Source organism: Drosophila sulfurigaster, chromosome X (genome assembly GCF_023558435.1).
Source record: "Drosophila sulfurigaster albostrigata strain 15112-1811.04 chromosome X, ASM2355843v2, whole genome shotgun sequence".
In the NCBI taxonomy this organism is placed as follows: Eukaryota; Metazoa; Arthropoda; class Insecta; order Diptera; family Drosophilidae; genus Drosophila; species Drosophila sulfurigaster.
The window spans coordinates 31,378,836-31,399,844 of NC_084885.1; the positions used below are offsets into that span (position 1 = coordinate 31,378,836).

The following is a 21,009-nucleotide window of genomic DNA, read 5'->3' on the forward strand; positions in this document are numbered from 1 at the left end:
AGAGAAAAGAGGAGAATCAGACAATGATGTGCAATGTGCACGCACATGTTTGAAGCAATTAAAATCAGATAAGTTATAGAAAATGGGCTGTCGTCGACATTTAGACATGCCGCTGTCAACCGACTCCGACTCCAACTGCCACGCCCCCCTCCCTCGCCTCTAGTTGCTATTCGACTTCATCCTTTTGTCTGTCGGCGCTGTCTGCGTCGTCTTCCGTTACGTTTACGTTTGTCACGGCCTGCCATTGTCTCGCTCATGTCTGCTCCATGTTGCATGTGCCACTTGCCACTTGCCACTGCCTCAGTGCGTTGCTGCTGCTTCCTGGCAGCCGCTTTGCGTAATGAATTTCAACGAGCTACGGACGAGCTTGCGTCGTGACAGGCAAACGAGCAGCAGCAACTGCCACTTGCCACTTGCCACTTTCCACTTGCCACACACTCGCACACTCAAATCGCATACCCGCGCATAGGTGTGAAATATTTTTGGGTTCAAATGACAACAACAATCGCGGCAGTCCGCAAAACAGCCAAAACAGGCATTCAACTGTTTACCTCTCTCTCTCTCACTCCTTCTCCTCCGCCTCCTTTAGCCACGCCCCAGCGCACAGTTAGTAGCATTCTCCCCCCAGCATTCTCAGCATCCATCCCATCCTCATTGCCCATTGGCATCCGCGACATCTTCTGGCTGATGTATTCATGGCCTTGACGTTAACGGAGTGACAAAATTCGCACCCTTCGCTCAAGTGTAAATGGCAAAAACAACGCAGCGAGAAAAAAAAAATTAAAAAAATACAAAAGCTACAAAGGAAGCGTTGCCACAACGCACCTTAAATACACTTTAAAGCAAACTTGTTTCAGAAACGAATTAACAGCCTATTTTAAACCATAAAGTATGCCTGAATTTAATATTAAAACATAATGAATTATAAAAATAGAGTTGAAGGTCACACTATTAGCTATTACGTAATATAATCAGTATTGTTCTCTTCATATTTCATTATGTCTGTAGACAAACTATGAATACCCCTCTATAACAATCAAAAATACCATTTAATTTGATATGTCAGTATTATTAGTAGCAATATTAGTATTTTCAACTTTGCGCAAATTGGTCACACTGAAGGGATGGCTCTCTTTTTCTCTCTCTCTCTCTTTTGCATTTGATAATATCTCCCTTTTCTATAAAGTACTTTTTACATATTCTTCAATATAATCTGTATCGTTCCTTTCGTATTTCATATGATATCTATAAAATAAAAATAAATTGTTTAAATTCACTTATTCAACAATCAAAAATACCATATAATTTGATATATTAGTATTTTTGTCTTTAAGCAAATTGATCACACTGAATTGATGTCTCTTTTTCTCTCTCTTTCTATTGCTTTTCTCTCTTTTCTATAAAGTAATACTATGTAACATATATCAGTATAAAAACCAGGTTCACAAACATATAGTAAACAAAAATAAAAGCAAATCCTCCGCTCTATGTGCCTTTCTCACCGCCAAAGCTGTAATGCCTCTCCAGTTATAGAGTATTTAAAATCACGCAGCGTCACGTTGAAATATTCGCACGCCTCGTCCTTGTTGCCCCGACATTGTTTCAGTATGCGCGTGTCCACGGCAGAGGGGGGGAAAGAGAATGTTGTCGGTTGTACACTCAAGACATTTGGACAACTTCAAGTGAGAATACTTTGAATGCCAGTTCATAAGTCTAAGAGACCTCCCTCAGCAGATGACTAGTTAGGGTTTACTTTGCGGAATAAGTGTGGATAACTAGGCAGCCTTTAAAGGAGGTGTCAACGTATGAAATGTTTCTAATCTTTAATTTATTAATAGGAAAATGAACCACAATACTTCATTAAATTAGTACTCATCGTTTAAAGCATTAAACATTTAAGGTATTTAATATGCCTGCAATTCAACACTAAAATGCCTTTAAATTCCTTTGATTATTTATATTATGACATTATCATTGTACATTGTACATTGTATTCTATTTTCGCATCAAAGGTAGGCCACCATTGGTCGATCAAACACTTTTGAAGCGTCTTTGGCCACCAATGTCGTCTTGATAGTTTGCATTCACTTCAGGCACAACTTGAAGTTGGACTCGCGGTTCTTGCGACTCTTCAATTCTCTTCAGCACATCTATCTTGTTGCCGCTGCTATTGGCAAATCCATGATTATTCAATTGCAAATTCGCTAGATCTTCAGTCAAGTAACACTGCAGGAAATGCAATTAGAATAAACAGCTGGAGGAAGAAACAATTCAAAGCTTTTACCATTGTCAAAACTGGGAGCACTTCAGTGCAATGCAAATTAAAATTTTCTTCCATTGCAAAGCGAAATGAAAACCAATTGACGAATTAAACAAATTGAGAAATGCTCACAAACGAAAGTAACAATTTCTATCTTTAGTATTGATACTTATCGAGTAGCCTACTTGAATTGACTTTTTAGGGACAGAAAACTAACAGGGCTGCAACATTCAACTTATTAGATCAAATGAAATTAAAACCAGTTGACGAATGAAACAAATTGACAAACGAAATGCAGAAGTAACAATTTCTATCGAGTGACAAATCTTTGGCATTATTACTTGATTTTTTCAGGGACGGAAATCTAACAGGGCTGCAACATTCAACTTATTAGATCAAATGAAATTAAAACCAATTGACGAATGAAACAAATTGACAAACGAAATGCAGAAGTAACAATTTCTATCGATTGACAAATCTTTGGCATTATTACTTGACTTTTTCAGGGACGGAAAACTAACAGGGCTGCAACTTCAACTTATTCAACCTATTAGATCAATTGTTCCACATACAGCTGAAAATCTAAAGAAGTTCACTTTTAGTTCCAGATTTCTTCTTCCTCCTTCCTCGATCGTGTTTCCTGCAGCCACCAATTCGACTTGCAACTTGTGGCAGGGGCAGGCCAATTGCGGCACTTGATTGTTAGCGCCTTGTTGGGCAATCAACAGGGCGCGGCCAACCAGCCATATGGCTGTTGGCTGCTGACTGCTCCCTGCTGTTGTTGCTTATTGTTGTAGCAGGCAAATGCCAGGCATTCGAATGCATTGGCCCATGAGCTCAACTGAGCTCTGTGCTCTGAGCTGGGGCTGCACTTGACTTGAAAATGGCAAAAAGAGAGCGCACACAAAAACGAGCCAAAGAAAAGGGCATTCACAATGCACACAACAGCTGCGCCCGCTGCGACGCAACCACTTCACCCAATACTTTCCATGGAAGCCAACTTTAGACTGTTTATACCCGGTATGCTTAGCATTGAAGGCTGTTATAGTCTAGTACGAGTAAGCAACAAAAATTATATATAAAAGAATTACAAAAGCAACTTATTAATGAAACTTAACATAGAAGTCAACTTAGCCTGTCCGTCTGTCTATCTGAAATTATAAGATCACCAAATCTATTGACAATAATCTTAAAAGTTGCTACGCTTTAGAAACTTAATTTTCACTTCTTTTGTAATACTTAAAACAAGATAGTTACAAGCGAAATAAGGAGTCAAAGATTTCTCAAGAAGCAGTAAAACATAAAAGGTACAACTTATTCAAGATACATTTAAATTTAATAGATTGCAAACGATCAAGAATCCATCCGTCTGTCTGTCTGTCCATCGCTTTTATCAACAATATCTCCGCAAATGTAAGATATAGAACCATCAAATCTACTGACAATATTCTTTAGAGATGCTACGAAAGAAAATGAAAACTTTTTGATGAAACATTTTAACATAATAGCTATAAGGTATCAAGAATCCATCCGTCTGTCTGTCCATCACTTTTATCAACTATATCTCTGCAACTGTAAGATATAGAACCATCAAATCTACTAACAATATTCTTTGGAGATGCTACGAAATAAACTTTAAACTTTTTCACAAAACATTTTAACTTAATAGCCAGAAAATATCAAGAATTCATTCGTCTGTCTGTCTGTCGGACACTTTTAGCAGCTATAGCTCTACAACTATAAGATCTAAAATCAAAAAACTTAATTGAAAACCTTTTCCACAAAGATCTGTAATACTTTGATAAAGTTAAAAGTAGCACCCAAAGTCAAAGACTATTTACGAAATATTTGAACATAAAGGTAAACCTTATTCAGCAACCATCAAGAATCCATCCGTCTGTCTGTCTGTCCGTTACTTTTACCAGCTATAGCTTTACAATTATAAAATCTAATTTTAACAAATTTGTTGAAAATTAACTTAAAATTGTTACGAAACTAAAGCTGAATTTAAAATTGTACCAGAAGGCGCTTCATCACTTAAATTTGAAAAAGTTATTTAGCGGGTATGACGCAGTCGAGCAGACTTAATACTAGCTGTTGTATTTGATGGTTTTGGGCCGAAATGCGTTCAAATTGCTGCGACTTTAATGTGCGTAAGCAGTGAAAGAATGAATGGGTCTATGCAAGGACATCGAGAAGGAGATTCTGAGTGTGTGTGTGTGTGCAACGAGTGTGTGTTGATTGTGTGTGTTTATGCATACATCTGCTCATTGGCTGTGCATTCGATTTTATACTAAATCGTGCCGAATAACTAAGTTTGACAGCAGCTCTTAACTAAATAAAAGCACCAAAGGAGTGTGCGTGTGTGTGTGTGTGTGAGGGTGTGTGTGTGTGTGTTAGCAGCTGCCACAACTAATTAGCTATAGCGCACATGCATTGCCGACTTCGACTCCAATGCTATTAATGGTCTGCGTAATGGGTTAATTTCTGCCAGCGCAAATTCGTTGCCTTTTCCTCCGCTCCCTTCCCCCAAATTTATCTCACCCCTGTTCCTTGGCTGTCAGAACGTGTCGCGACGTGCTCGCATCAACGTGATAGACAAACGACAGACAGACAGACAGACGGACGGACAGACAGACAGACGGAAGCAAGGAAGGCTGGCTTGACGACAACTTAATCACATCGTGTCCAATCAGCCGAGCTAATCTTCTTGGATAGATAGATGTTGGAATATTTTTATTATTATTACTACAATATTATGTTATGGGGCCTAAAGTGCAGTGGGCTCTCGGTCTTTGCTCCAGCTGCTGGACTTAAACACGCAACAGCTGCTGCATATCAATTTGTGACATTTCCCGTATCCGTATCCGTAGCCACGTTCAATCCACCACCAAAAGCAAAAGATGGAAGCAAAACCAAAAAAAACACAGCACCCAAGTAAAGCAAACTTTTGGCCAAGGCTTAGAATCTAAGCCAGGCCCGGACATTGGCAATTTACATTTGGCATTCAGCATCCGCAGCAGCAGTAGCAGATACTACTTCCCTCCTCCTCCTTCTTCTTTTCCTCCTCCACAATCTTCGTGTCCCTTCAATATCCTGACATGCTCATCGACATTTTCTAGTGGCCAATTATCGCTTAAGCCGCTGCGGCCTTTTAAAGTTCGACTGCTTTTTGGATTTTAGGCTCGCTTACAAAAATTTCTTTCGTTTAAATTCCATTGACATTGCCATTGCCCGACTCTCCTTCCCCTTCCCCTTCCCGTTCCCCATCCCTTTGCTTTTCCATCTATCCGTATCGCCCACACGCCTCCTCTCTATCAGCCCTTAAAGCGCTAAAGCCAAACAAGTAATAAGCCAATCGATTGCGTAAACCCAACGACAAAATACCCTGTAAATCGCAGTGAAATTCAATAATACAGAAAATATAATTGTTGAAATAAGTTGACAAATAGTAAAATGGGTTAAATAGTTTTGTGAGAAACAAAGCGAGAAGTTGAGTTACAATTTAAATATAGCAAGCAAATGAATCAATAAAATATAGCAAGAAAAACAGTGAAAAGGTGAAAAGCAAGGCTTGAAGTAACGATAATAGAAAATAGTAAGCAAAACAAACAAGAAAGAAGAAAATAGAAGTGCAGTGAGGCTTTTTAATCGACTAAGGCGAGAAAAACAATAAGAAGTTCAAATATTCGAGATGCTAAAGCTTCAGAAAGGAGAAAAAGAAAAGAACATACGGGCGATATTATCGGTTGCTATCGATGATACTATCGACACTATAAATCTCTCAAAATTGACTATCGTTGCATATCGTTATCGCCGCCCACTATCGATAGCTCATCAACTCTATTGAGAAGTACAATGAAAAGTAAAAGCAATTCTGCCAAGGTAAGAGAGAGAAGAAGAAGAGAAGTACAGTGAGGTTTTAAGCTAGAGGCAAATCAAAAATCTTCTATAAGTTCATTTAAGATATAGCAAATCAACTATTTATAAATCAGAGAAATGAACAACGAGAAAAAAAGGACAGTTACTGTTTAAGCTAGTTACAATTCAAAAATATTGATAAATGAGTTCAAAAAAGATATAGCAATTAAACTATCGATAAACCAGAAAAAAGTGTACAACATGAAAAAAATAAATAATAAAAAAGTAAGATTTTAAGCTAGTGAAAATTCAAGCAGCATTGCATGTGGCCACAAATCTAATATAACTATTAATAAATAAGCCAAATCAACAATCGATATACCAGAGAAATGTACAATGAAAAATAAGTACAGTTAGAGTTTAAGCTAGTTACAATTAAAAAATCTTGATTAAGATATAGCAAACAATCGATAAACCATAAAAAAGTGTACAACATGAAAAAAAGAAATAATAATAAAGTGAGATCTAATATAACTATTAATAAGTAAGCCAAAGAAACGTAGAGCATGAAAAAAGATAAGTACATTGAGATAGTGACAATGGAAGCAGCATGCCGTATGGCCAAAAATCTTGTACAGGGTATTGCGCAGAGGCATAAAGTCTGGGAAAATATGCAGTAACCGCGAAATTGAAATTTGGCTTCGGCTGCGGCGGCAGCAAGCGGCTTCTTTGCATTGTTTGCGCCGCTTGTGTTGTGTTGTGTTTTGGTTTATTTTTTTTCTTTTTTGTTGTTGTTGTTGTTGTTGTTGTGACTTTGCAATGGTTGTTGTAAACGGTCGGCTCACCACCTGATCCTAAGTAAATACACCCAGTGAGCCAACAAGCCAAAGGGACAGACAGACGGACAGAGAGAGAGAGGACGGAGACATGCATGTGGATATTTTTTATTATGCGACGCGAGCCGCGTTTTTCTTTTTAATTAAATGAAACCAGTGGAATTGACCCAAAACGCAGAATAAATAAATGCCAAATGGAAGGAGGCGAGTCGAGTCGAGTCGACTGAAATCGAGTCGCAAGTCAAAAAATGCGGGGGAATCCCGCATATTTTCTAAGCAGCTGCTGCCTTTAGCTTCTGCTTTGTTTTTGTTAATAATTATTTCACTTTTTTCCCCCTTTTTGGGTGTTGGGTTCGGTTCGGCAAGAAACAAAAATTCAAAAGATGCCGCGCGGCGTCCTTTTGTTTATTTCCAAAAATACAACAGCGAAAAATAAAATCACAGTAAAACAATACAAAAAATTGCTCAACAGCGAGAATTTGTGTAAAAAACAATAAATATTTCACCTTCAATAAATCATTTTCATTCTCATTTAGCTGATGGGGGGGGGGAAGTTGCTTGTCCAAAGGGTTTGTCAATTGCCAGAGTGGAGAGAGAGAAAAGAGAAGGAGAAGGAGAAGGGCGGGTTTGTTGGTTTGGGTTCGTTTCCCTTTTTTAAAGTGCAAAAGCCTGCATAATCTAAGCAAAATATATGTAAATAAATAAGACAACAGAAATGTATCTTTAAGGCATCCTTTAACTTGACCTTTTCCTTACCAGTTTGCATTTAATTTGAAAAGCAATTGCCCGACTTTATTTCCTTACTTTCAATTCAATTTTTTTTAATGAAATTGTGTAATTTTTCAAATTAATTACTAACAAGTGAGAAACCCGCTGCTAATTTTGAATAAAAGCCAAACACTGCGGTATTATTCATTAAATATACCGAATTATTATACCGCAAAAAAAACTAAAATATACTTTAAGCTGTGTTTTTGGTATATTGATGTAATAACATTCCCATTTTGAATAAATGCAAAGCAGGCCAAGGCTATATTTGGTATATTGATGTTCAAAATATACCATAGAGTGTAAAATATACCATATTGTTGGCCAGAGCAACTAAGACCCGCAGTAAGTAGGCGTTTTTGCTAATACAAAAGAATTTCTGAAATAACTTTTACGATTTTTGTCTGGAATCATAAAGATTATAGTTGTTCTTGGGACTCTAGCCTATTTTACACTTTTTATTTGATTTTTATCTTCATTTTATAAAAAGTACTCATCATGATATTTTTCATGCAATTTTAGCATGTTTCAGCCTTAATTTTGTAAAGATTCAAGATTCAAGTAAAACAGAAAGTTCTCTGGCAATTTCTCAATAACAATCTTTTAATTGTAAACAAAAAATATTGTTCGCTCATTAATCAACAAAATCCCCATCCAATCAGCTCTTCTCCCACACTTTATCCATATCAATACGAATGCCTATAAACTATTAGAAGTTGCTGACTAATAAACTATGCCCATCAATTGCGCTCACTTTCTCAGAGATGACCAATGTCATGTTGTTGCGCATTGTTTCGCCTTTTGACAAATGGCCACTCAAGTGGATTAAAAGTAGCCGTAACTAAATAAATCTGCGGCCTAGACATACACATTTGTCATAAGTCGCCACACAGCAGATGAAACTGGTTTGCGGGGTGAGACAAAAAGTGTTTTTTGTCGCATATTAGTTCAACTTGCCAAAGGTGAATATGCCGGGAAGGTGAGTTACATATATAAGTAAGAAAGCAAAAAAAAAAAAGTCTAAATGAAAGTAATCACTTGCTCATTCTCTCGCAATCTGGCTTTTTCTCTCTCTGAAGTGAAGTCAACTTCAAAGGCCGCAGACGCTGCGCTTATTAGCTCGTCGGCATTTTTTGGCATGCAAAGGCATTTTTTAAGAGCGCTTCAGCCTTTGGATACTGTGTAGCCTTCTACTGCACAAAGGGCATATAAGCTACAAAAGCTATTTGTACAGATTTGAGTCATTTTAGTATTAAAAAATACTACAGCCAATAAAAAATACTATATACCATACTACAGCACAAATGGTATATATAAAACTTCAAATATTAAGAAGTAGGTGACAAAAGGCATTTAAGCAAATGTAATTCATAATTTTAGTATTAAAAAATACTACAACTAATAAAAATTCTAAAATTTTGCAGCAATCAAAAGTAAATATTAACTCAAAATAATTGTAAGTCTATTCGTCATATATGTAGGTTACAATAGCTGTTTGTACAGATTTAAATCGTATTAGTATTTAGTATTTTAGTATTTTCTACTTATATAAAATACTAAATTTTGGCAGCAATTAAAAGTAAATGGAAACTCTAAATGCTAAATTAGAAGTCTGTTCTTACAGGGTATTTATTCAGTCGAGCTTACCTAAGCTGAACAAGCAACTTACAGTTTTTTTTCTGTGCAGTCTCAGTGCATAATTTTGTGTAATATTTTTTTGTACCTCCCAGTTGTGATAACTTTCAAGTTTGGAAGCCAAACAAAGTGAATTTGTTATTTTCATTTAATTTTTTCTCGGTTCTTCGACGCTGCTTCAATAGAATATTTGTTGCATGCAACATTCAAGCGCGCATATTTGGCGTGCTAATGAAATAAATTCATATTAAAAACGATCTGAGTTCAAATGAAATTGAAATGAGACAAATATAATTTGCGAAAAAAAAATAAAAATTAAAACTGGACCAACAGAACCGGCCAAAAATTCAAGCTAAAAAACGAAACTCAAAACTCAAACCAAATCGAACTGAAGTGAAGGCCAAAACAAGCTGACGATGTTGATGATTATGTGTTCAAATGTTTTAACCACTTTGACAGTAAACATGTTAAGTGCAAAACATTCTGGCCAAAACATCTGAAGTGCGTTTGCGTTTTGCGTTTGCTCGCAACCCAGAAAAAAAACGCCACATCAGGCTTCGGGGCATTTAGCGCTAATTAAGCAAAATTCGCGATACATTGATAAAGGCGACTAATCGCCAAAATAATTCGCTAGTCATTCGGCACAGATTCAGCACAACTTGCTGTCAAGACGCACAGTGGAATCAAACAGCATGCTAACACGATAAATAAATATAAAATCGAATTAATCAATAAAAACGCCTCGAAATATAATGACAATTTAAAATATTGGAAATTACATTAAACGCGAGTTGAAATCAAACCTAATACAAAGGAAATAAAAAGAAACAATAATGTTATTTGAAAGAAATAACAAAAATAAAAAGTAAGAAAGTTACAATCGAGTGTGCTCGACCCACTGACTATTTTCCATAAAACCATATTTTTAAAATATACTGAATCTATCTACCGCAAAAATACTGAAATATACCGAAGACTTTATTTAGTATATAGATAAAGTTATACCAATATACCATTTGAATATATTTTGAATATATATGTACCTATATCAATATACCAAATAAGCTCTTCAGTATCTTTCAGTATTTTATAGTCAACCAAAACAGACTCATAGCGTATAAAAACATTACTTAAACAATGCTTTCGAAAACTTCCTTCTAAAATGTGCCAAAATGTATGCAGATTAGATCTGATAGAAAAAATATCCTCATAAAATGTTCTAAAACCTATTCAGATCAGATCTGATCAAAAACGTAAGCGTAATCTATTAAAAGATATCCCCAGAATGGCCCTTGGTTGAAATATAAAAACAAGTTGTTCCCAAACAAAATTTTGCAAACTATAAACTCCCATATCTTAAAAGAAACAATAAAAATCTACAACTCCTTAGAAACAATCGGCCTAAAATCGTCATTTTATGAGCAGAACTTAATTGTTTATACAAATAAAACCTGTTTTTATCGAATCAGCTTGAAAAAATTCAAAATGTACAACGAGTTTCAATAAATTCGAACTCTCAGCTCAAAAATTGCGTTAAAAATACGAGAATTTCGACCTTTCTCCAACTTGAAGTTTCAGTTCACAAATTTGCGCTTACGCATATATTATTAAAATGTACACAAAGCCTTATAATTGCAGCATTTTATCATTTAAATAAATAAGAGCAAACAATCGAAAACTTTTGCTTTTACATATGAATATTACGGAAATTAAAGTAATAAAACCGGATTGCTGCATTAATTTGCCATTATTCAATTCAAGAATCTCAGGAATGAGCTTTCAGCCCGAAATTTCAATTCTTACATTCTTATCTTGAACAAATCCCATAATCATGTTATAGCAAATTGAATTTTATCATCGCATTTTGCATAACAACAATAACGATTCACAAATCGCCGCTAAACATTTCATTTCTTCGTTCTCATCAATTATCGTTAGTTTTTAAGCCATTGTGCCAAATGCGAACGCTACAACAACAACAACAACTAAAAACATACTTAAATAGATACCGATGTTAATGGTGTAGAACCAAAAAGCAAAAAAAAGATACATTATTAAAATGAAAACAAAAACGAATTTTAAATTAATGGACAAGTGATATAAATATCTTTAAGCGGCAATATGTATGTAAACAAGTTCGCTGCTGAGCACAGTGACACAAACTCTGACGAAAACGCTTCAAGCAAAGGATTAAATCAGAATTTAAAAAATCTTTGAATAATTAAATTTCAAATCTCTTCAATGTTTAAATAATGTTAAACCTTTCACCAGATCTTAAATATAACTTCTATGTTAGTAGAATATCATATTAAGATCGTAGCTTACCAATAACTTGAAAATATTTCCATTTTTTGGAATCCTTTTCATCCTTTTTTACAATTTTCACTTAAAAGGGTTGGGACTCCGTAAGTACATTAATGCTTATGCTTTTAGCAAATTCCAAGCACAGATTTTCAGTTGAAATTGTTAAAAGCTCATTAAAGCTTTAAATTTCGCTTTCGGTTTTAAAAGCACATCGAAGTTTACGGCCAAGTCGAATTTAAAAAGCACGTTAAAGCTGTCGATCAAGTCGATTTTAAAAAGCGCATTTAAGCTTTACATCAAGTCGATTTTAAAAGCACATTAAAGCTTTAGATCAAGTCGATTTTAAAAAGCACATTGAAATCTTTGTTTCATTGGGCATTGGCAAGCCGAAATATTTGCTTACAATTGTCAATCATCAATCAAAACCAGTTAACATATGTTAAATGTCGAATTAGTTGCGCAGCTCGTTCTTCGCTCTCCAAAAGAATAAGAATTAACTGCCCGCTTGCGCGAGTCGAAACCAGTGTGCTTGATGACAGTGTTGCAGAGATGTTGTAATCTTAAAACCTGCATCGCGCCGCGTTAGCCAAATCAGTATCATTTCAAGACCTGACACAATATGACAATAATCATTCCGCGCTTGCTGTTGCTCCTCGCGATCTTCGCCAGCCAAACGGAGGCACGCGCCTCACAGGGCCTCCAAGTGCAGCTGCCGCATGGCGGCTGGCTGCTTGGACGCCATCGGACCACGCACAGTGGACGCCACATGCGCGCCTTTATGGGCATTCCGTATGCGCTTCCGCCGCTTGGAGAGTTGCGCTTTCGTCCACCGATTCCACAGCCCGGCTGGGAGGGCGAACGTTTGGCGCTGAAGGATGCGCCGATCTGCATGCAACGCGATCCCTTCAGACGCGACATGCTCATCGAGGGCTCCGAGGATTGCCTCTATCTCAATGTGTATACGCCGGATCCCGTCGAGATCGCTGGAGACAAACTGTTGCCCGTCATGGTTTGGTTCCATGGCGGTGGCTGGCAATGCGGCTCCGGGATTAGCAGCTTCTATGGTCCCGACTTTCTGCTCGATCACAACATTGTGCTTGTCTCGGCCAACTTCCGGCTGGGTCCTTTGGGCTTCCTCAGCACCGAGACGCTCGATTGTCCCGGCAACAATGGGCTCAAGGATCAGCTGCAAGTTCTGCGCTGGATACGCGAGAATGTGGCCGCCTTCGGTGGCGATCCGCAGCAGGTGACGGTGTTTGGTGAAAGCGCCGGCGGTGCCAGTGTCACATATCACATGTTGTCGCCCCAATCGCGTGGTCTCCTACATCGTGGCATTGCCCAATCGGGCACGTACTACAATCCGTGGGCGCAGCCAGCGCACAAGGGCGTGGCAGCTAAACGTGCTGCGAAACTGACGCAGCTGGTGGATTGTGATGCGGCTGGCGAGGATTGGGCAGCCAAATTAAAGTGTTTGCGTGGCAAACCAGCTGAGCAAATTGTGGCCACGCTCTACGACATGTTTGTAAGTGTGTTGAAGGAGCAACAGTTGAATTAATGTGTTTAAATGTGTTGTGTTTGATTTGTAGCTTTGGGACTTTGATCCCATGATCCCGTTTCCGCCTGTCATTGAGCCGCAACACGATGGCGCCTTCTTGACCGAGTTGCCACGTGAGACATCAGCGCCACCGCATGGCCAACAGCTGCCACTGATGCTGGGTGTCACCTCGGAGGAGGGACTCCTCAAGACTGCAGCGTTGCTCAATATGCCGCAGTTGCTGTCGGAGTTTAAGACGCGTTTCGAGCAACTGCTTCCCGTCGTGTTGAACTATGATCATCATGCGAACGAAACTCAACAGCAGATCACTCAGCACATTGAGACATTCTATTTCAAGGCCGGACACAATTACAACAAGTCCAATCATCAGAATTTAACCGATGTAAGTGACACATCGATTGCATTTGCAGAATACAGAATTTGTTTGGTTTGCAGCTCATTTCGGATGGCTGGTTTGTGGCCGGTGTCGATGAGTATCTGCAGATGCGACTCCAGGATAAGCAGCAATCTGTGGCACCCACTTATGTGTATCTCTTCGATCACAAAGGTGCCGCCAGTTTTTCCGAGCTCTTCAAGGGTGGCCACAATGAATTCTATGGCGCCTGTCATGCCGAGGAGCTGCAGTATCTCTTTCCCATTGGCCAAGAGCTTTTTGTTAGCGCTGTGCCAACGCGTCAGGATCTCCAGTTGCGTGAATTGATGTTGCGACTTTGGGTGAATTTTGCCAGCAGCGGGTAAACATTGAAATGTCGCCATAGTAACTGTAAAATAATACATTTTTCACTTTAGCGATCCGAATCCTGTGATAGGCACTAGCAACTTACCCAGCTGGCTGCCTGCCTCCTCATATCCCGTTACCTATGCCCGACTTGGCACCAAACTCGATCTCGATGCAGATAATGATGAATTGGTGCCGCCTTTATTGCGCATGGAGGCGGCGCTGCTGCAGCAGCGAGTGGATTTCTGGCGACAGCTCAAGGCCCATTTACCTGCCCATCGACGATCGTCGCACCAGCACAACGAGCTATAATTGCTGCATACAAATATTCATGTACAAATAATTTTTAAATACACCTTTTTTTTACAAATTACCGAGCTTTAAATTGCGGATAACTTTGTTTTGGTCCCGGCATTATTTCTGCAGCTTTTATGTGCAAATCGCCTTCACATAGGTACAACATTTAACCGTGTTTGTTTTTAACGCATTACACTACACTTCACTACGACGATTTTCAAGCGCGAACCCGAACCGAATTACACTACACTTCACTACGACGTTTTTAAACGCGCGAACACGAACCGAAAGTAAAAAAGTTTGCTTCGGATAGCGGAGCCGCAATTATTTCTGCCGCGTTTGAACTTTTAGCTTTAGATAAAGTTCAATTTATGTGAACCTTAGCATAGGTACAACAAGCCTTTATTACAGCATCTTGACTCTTTTTTTAACGAATTACGAAACACTTCACTACGTTTTTAAATCGCGAACCCGAACCGAGAATTGGCACCGTTATTATTTTTGCAGCGGCGTATGGACTTTCGATGCTAGAAAAAGGTCCACTAATTTGCACATCAGCTTCGCATAGATACAGGAAGCTATAATTACAGGATCTATACCGCAACTTGATTTTTCAGTACATTGAAACATATTTTTTAACGAACTACGAAACACTTCACTACGTTTTAAAAGCGCGTACCCAAACCGAATGTATGAAAAAAGGGAGCTGCGGATAACGGTGAATTGGCGGCGCCATTATTTTTGCACAAGGATTTTTTTGCAGTAAAAAAAGGCACATCAGTTTTGCATAGATGCGATAAGCTCTATTTAATTGAAATTTACTCTTATTTTTTAATTACGAAACACTTCACAACGTTTTGAAAGCGCGAGTCCGAACCGAATATAAACAAAAACTGTAGCTGCGGATAACGGTGAATAGGTGCCGCCATATTTCTGCAGCAGCGTCTGGACTTTTCGGCAAAGAAAAAATGCAATTTAGGCGCAAATGAGCTTCGCATCGACACAAAGTGCTTTAACTACAGCATCTAGACATGTAATTTGATTTTTGACACATTTTTCGTCACATTTAAACTTATTTTTTTAAACAAATTACGAATTTGCACTCCTACGTTTTAAAAGCGCGAACACAAACTGAATGTGCTGCCAGATATCGCAAAACAGTTGATCTGCAGTGTGACCGCACAGGCTGCATGTGCTGAAGCACTTACGATCACGCGTGAATTCCCCACGCATCGAAATCAATAAGAGCAAATTAAAATAAAATAATTTATTTTTCACCAAATATAAAATAAAATAAAGAAATAAATATAAAATATATTTAAATTTTCGCAACAACAAAAAGTTGCCACATCTTGAAAAAAATTTGAACAACCGTGTGTGACCGCAACTTGAACGTATTCAGTATATACTAAACCATAAACGGTCATGCAGCTGGCAGTGCTGCCATATGCGGCGAATACAAAGTTCGCTCAGCTGGTTAGAAAGTGACAACAACAATGCCGGATAGCTAAATGATCTACTACACACCAGCATACATATGCCACATACATATGTGTACATATGTACATACATATATTGTAAACAGCAGGCAGACTGTCTGGCAACTCTAACAACACACACAAATCGTAGTTTCATTTTTTTTTTTCAAGCTGGCATCGACATCGGCATACGCATCAACATATATTTCTGGCAAAATAAAAACACAGCGTAGTAATATCGTATATTAATAGTTGCAACGGCTTTTTCTGTATTTTCGATCCGTATATCCAATATATCCAAAGGCGGCTCTCGCATACGCTCCTTCGCCCCGTAGTACCAACGTGGTGTATTTTTTTTTTGTGTTTGTGTGTGCGTGTGTGTTTTTTTTTGTGTTTTTTGACCTCCCCAGCTGCAATTGTGTTGCGTTGCGCGTCGCTTCGCAAATCCAAAATTTGACTCCCAACAACGACGAGCACAAACAAAAACAACAGAATACAGCAAAGACAGCAACAATAACAATGGCTGGCTCGGCGCTGCGTCGCCTGATGGCGGAATACAAACGTAAGTGCAAAGGGTATGCGCGAGAGCGAGATACCCGCTAAAAAAGTACAAAGGAGTAAACGCAACCGGTGCAGCTGCACTTGGCAAGTTATCGATAGCATGCCGCTTGTGCTTAAGATCGTAATGCAAGTTATCGATATTATGCAAATTGTGTTTATCAAGGATTTTTATTTAATTATTGATTTAAAATGATTTGTTTTGAAATTTTTAAGTATGTTTTATTTGGATAATAGTTGCTCAATTATTCTGCCCAAATTTCGTGGCATTTGCTTTCATGGTCATTGCGTTATAACGCTTTAAACAGACAGTCAACCGCATTTGAGATACTTTCTAAATTATTTACGTTATGCTGTCTCTTTCTGTTTGTTGTACCCTTTGAACAGCGTGTGTTTTTAATAATATATATGTATGTCTAGTACTTGGTATAATGAGGCGTGAGAATGTTGAAATGCACGCCAGGTGATAAAGTCCATAGTATTTGGAATTGTAATATGTAAAAATGATTCATTTATTGATATTTATCGATTTACAGAGCTCACCATGGATCCACCCGAGGGCATTGCAGCTGGACCCATTAGTGAGGACAACTTCTTTGAATGGGAAGCGTTAATTGCGTGAGTTTTGAACCCGATCGAATGCCTAATCATCATTACACTCTAGATTATATATAGAGTGTGATAAGATGATAAAGCAAAAACTTGTTGAAACTTTAAACCTTTTACAAATTTCGATTTCCTTAGTGGACCGGAGGGAACTTGCTTTGAGGGAGGCGTGTTTCCGGCTCGTTTGGTTTTTCCACCCGATTATCCACTGAGTCCACCAAAAATGAAATTCACTTGTGATATGTTTCATCCCAACATCTTTGCCGATGGCCGCGTCTGCATATCAATATTACACGCACCAGGCGATGATCCCATGGGCTACGAACTCTCCGCCGAACGCTGGAGTCCCGTGCAGAGTGTCGAGAAGATCCTATTGAGTGTGGTCAGCATGTTGGCGGGTGAGTCTTGACTCGACTTATGTAAAGTATATCGGCTATATACAGTTTGGATTAATCAGAAATCTGTTATTTACAAATTTGTTAATCCTCAAGAATTCAATTTAACTTTTTGTTAATTCAAATTAATGTTCGAATCTTTAGTTAAATCTATATCTCTTTAGATATATTCGATAAACTTGACATTCATCTTCAAATCTTAATTTAATCCTAAAATGATTGGCAATTTCATATTAAGATTGAATAAGAAATCTATTATTTCAACGTTAGTCAATCTTCAACAATATAATTTCATTTGTTTTAAATTCTAATTAATGTTCGAATCTTAATTAAAATCTAAAATGTTTTAGCTGAAAATCTATTATTTAATTCATTTTTCGGCTTATTATATTCAATAATAAAATCTTAATTTAAATCTTAACTGTATGATTAATGATTTGATTAATCTGGAATCTCTTATTTAAAAATTAGTCAATAATTTAATTTCATTTGTTCCTAATTCTAATTACTGTTCAAATCTTAAATTAAATCTCAAATGTTTGACATTTCTATGTAAAGATTCAATTAACTTGAAATCTATTATTTAAAAATTAGTCAATCCTCAACAATTCATGTTCCAATCTTTATTTTAATCTAAAATGTTTAGCAATTACAAAATAATTGCCTTCAAAAATGACTCAACGAATTCTAAGCAATTTAATTGCACTTTTGCTTAGTTGCTAATTCTATTATTAATCTATATTCAGAACGAAATTGTTCAGCGTTATATGAAGAGCATTTTGTAATGCTTTTGTAATATAATGTAGAATAATTAATAGACAGAAAACAAAACGCTGTTTTCAAAATTACCAAATTTAGCAAAACGTTGCCAAATTTTGTATTTCATTTCCTTAATAGTTAAATTAAAAATAAATTTATTTAAAACAAAGAGAATTATTTAATTATCAGAGCATAAATTTTGATTAAGCAAAATTTTCATATTAAAAATTTTTCATTTTTAGTATTTTAAAGAAGAATTTGAAGTAACTCTTAATAATAAAAAAAATTTATAAAAATAATTAGAGCATAAAATTTGATATTCAAAATTATTTATCGATTTTTAGAATTTTTGCGTGGGATTAAAAGTAGCTTAAAGATTTTAATCATCAAGAGAATTAAGACAATAAGCAGAGCATGAAAATAAGAAAAGTTTTCTTTTTAATGTTTATTGATTTTTAGCAAATTTAATAATCTTTTATATAGTATTCAGAGTATATAACAGTATACTACAAATTTTTTTAAATTTCGCCGATTTTTGGCACTTTCAAAAAGAATTTAAAGAGGCTTAAATCTTTTAATGATCAAGCGAATTAGACAATAACCTGAGCAATAAAATTGAATGTTACTAATTTCATTTTTAATGTTTAGCACATTCAAAAAACTTTCTTGCATCAACTTGTCAAGAGAATTTTAAAGTAGTCACCTTATTATTATGTAATTATCACAGTTTAATCATTTTAAAATACCTTAATGTGTTAAGCGATGAATAACCCTGAAATATATTTCAAATTTGAGAAGTTTTTGTCACCATGACAAATAGAAAACAATCACTTAATTATTGTCGCTAAACAATTTGACAAATCAACTAAAAAAAAAATAATTTTTTGCGTTCTTTTTTAAATCAGCAAATCTTAAAAAACTTAAAATCGATCAAAGATAAAGTTTACTTAAATCTCAATTTTAACAAAGTTTAGATATTTTATAAGTTAATAGTCCATTGCAATTATATTGGAATGCTGTATCGATATTTGAGGCAATCATCGATATATCAATTAAAATCGATCATATTTAAAGTTCACTTAAATAGAACTCAATTTTAACCATGTTGAAATGTTACAATAAATTATAATATTAAAAATGAATAATCCATTGAAATTATATTGGAATGCTATATCGATATTTGAGGCAAGCATTTAGAATCATCGATATATCGATAGGGCTGATGTCTTTCCATCAATCGATCAATTAAAATCGATTAAAGATAAAATTTACTTAAATAGAACTCAATTTTAACAAATTTTAAGTAATACGACAATAAATTATAATATTATAAATTAATGATGCATTGTAATTATTGAGGCAAGCATCTACAATAATCGATATATCGATATGACTGTCCATCGATGACTCACCATCAAACGATCAATTACTATCGATCATAGATAGAGTTGACTTAAATAGAACTCAATTTTAATTAAGTTTCAATAATCAAAGACTTATTTTCGTTAACAAAAAGTGATTTAATTTGTATATAGCCGATATATTTTGTTGATATACATGTAGAACCCAATCTAATATCTGAATTCTTTTAGAGCCGAACGATGAGAGCGGTGCTAATGTCGATGCGGCGATCATGTGGCGGGAGCGAAGGGAAGAGTTCAATCGGATCGCACAGCGTTTGGTGCGCAAAACTCTCGGATTGCCAACATAAACACGACTGAAGCGACCTCCAACCGATGACCCCCTCCCCCTCCACCCCTGCATTCCCGTCCCGTCCCTCCCTCGTAAATACAAAATAGCAAACAACTGACAACAACAAACAAACAAACAAACAAGAAAAATCAGGAAAAACAAAACGATCAGCAGCAGCAGAAGAGAAGATATCAAAATCAAAATGGAAACGGAAACGGATCGGAAATTGGAACGGAAACGGAAGTGGACCGTGTGTGTGCGTGTGCTAGTGTGGATGCGTATGTGTGTGTGTATGTGCATTCAAAATTTAGGAGAATTTCGAAACGATCAAATTTGGATTCCCACAGCTTTCTTTTTGTTGACACATTTCTAATTGTAATTGTTCCATATCCTAGTTTATTGTTCTTTCTTTCGCTTTAATTTGTTGCTTTATTTTTTGTTTTTCATTACCGCAACAAAGATTATGAAATTTCATTTAGTTTATTTTCGTTTCTGGCGTATGTGAATGTCGATCTATTATTTTTAAGCTATACAAAAAAAAACCAACACAAATAAGATGAAAAATGCAAAAATTTATTATGAAAACAAAGTCCCCCGAGTTGCTGCTTGTGCCTAGCAAAACAAAAATAAACTATAAGTTGAAATACAGCTAAGCGCGTCATCAGTGCAATACTCAAATTTGAGAATTTTTAATTGGATCGTTTTAAAAGAGGAAATTTCATTATGTCAGAACGGATTTATAAGCAAAGAATTAGACACAAACCAAAGCATTTACATCAACCAGTGCTTAGCGAAGACACAAACCAGTTCAACTTTTACAATTTCATATTGCTGGATTTCTATATATATGTATATGTTTATAATCTCAAATTCCCCTTCTGACAATGATAAAGTTGCGTGTTCTCTTATTTAAATCTGTTAAGGTCATTTTGAGATTAGCTAATTTACATGTTTGAATAATAGATACACAGATAAAGCGACCTTGAGCCCCCCACAAAGAGGCTTATTATGCTTAATGCCTCAATGTGTTGTGATTGATAATGACCTACATCTACAATTCAAGCGTTGGCGCTAATGCGTAGCGTTGCCAGACTGTCAGCGGGCTAGCTGTACTGCCAGTAACTGGCCCCACCTCAACACAACTATTGCTAATAATAATAATAATAACAGTTAACAATAATAATAATAACTGTTAACAATACTAATAATAACAGTTTAAAAAAATAGCAAGCATAAATAAAAAAAAGCAGCTCAAACAATTTACAAAAAATCCACTGCAATCATATT

General features: G+C 36.5%; 2 protein-coding genes across 2 annotated transcripts; both read left to right on the plus strand.

Moving 5' to 3' along the window:
• Positions 1–12,195: 12,195 nt before the first annotated feature.
• Positions 12,196–14,309, plus strand: LOC133848728 (venom carboxylesterase-6). The gene is made up of 4 exons (XM_062284389.1): positions 12,196–13,186; positions 13,251–13,601; positions 13,655–13,953; positions 14,009–14,309. Exons 1-4 carry the CDS (start codon positions 12,284–12,286, stop codon positions 14,247–14,249), a joined length of 1,794 nt encoding a protein of 597 aa, XP_062140373.1. The 5' UTR covers positions 12,196–12,283; the 3' UTR covers positions 14,250–14,309.
• Positions 14,310–15,866: 1,557 nt separating this feature from the next.
• On the plus strand, positions 15,867–20,400 carry LOC133848228 (ubiquitin-conjugating enzyme E2 G2). The gene is made up of 4 exons (XM_062283709.1): positions 15,867–16,274; positions 16,807–16,888; positions 17,015–17,274; positions 19,623–20,400. The coding sequence occupies exons 1-4, from the start codon at positions 16,232–16,234 to the stop codon at positions 19,739–19,741; spliced, it is 504 nt and encodes a 167-aa protein (XP_062139693.1). The 5' UTR covers positions 15,867–16,231; the 3' UTR covers positions 19,742–20,400.
• The last annotated feature ends 609 nt before the right edge of the window (positions 20,401–21,009 follow it).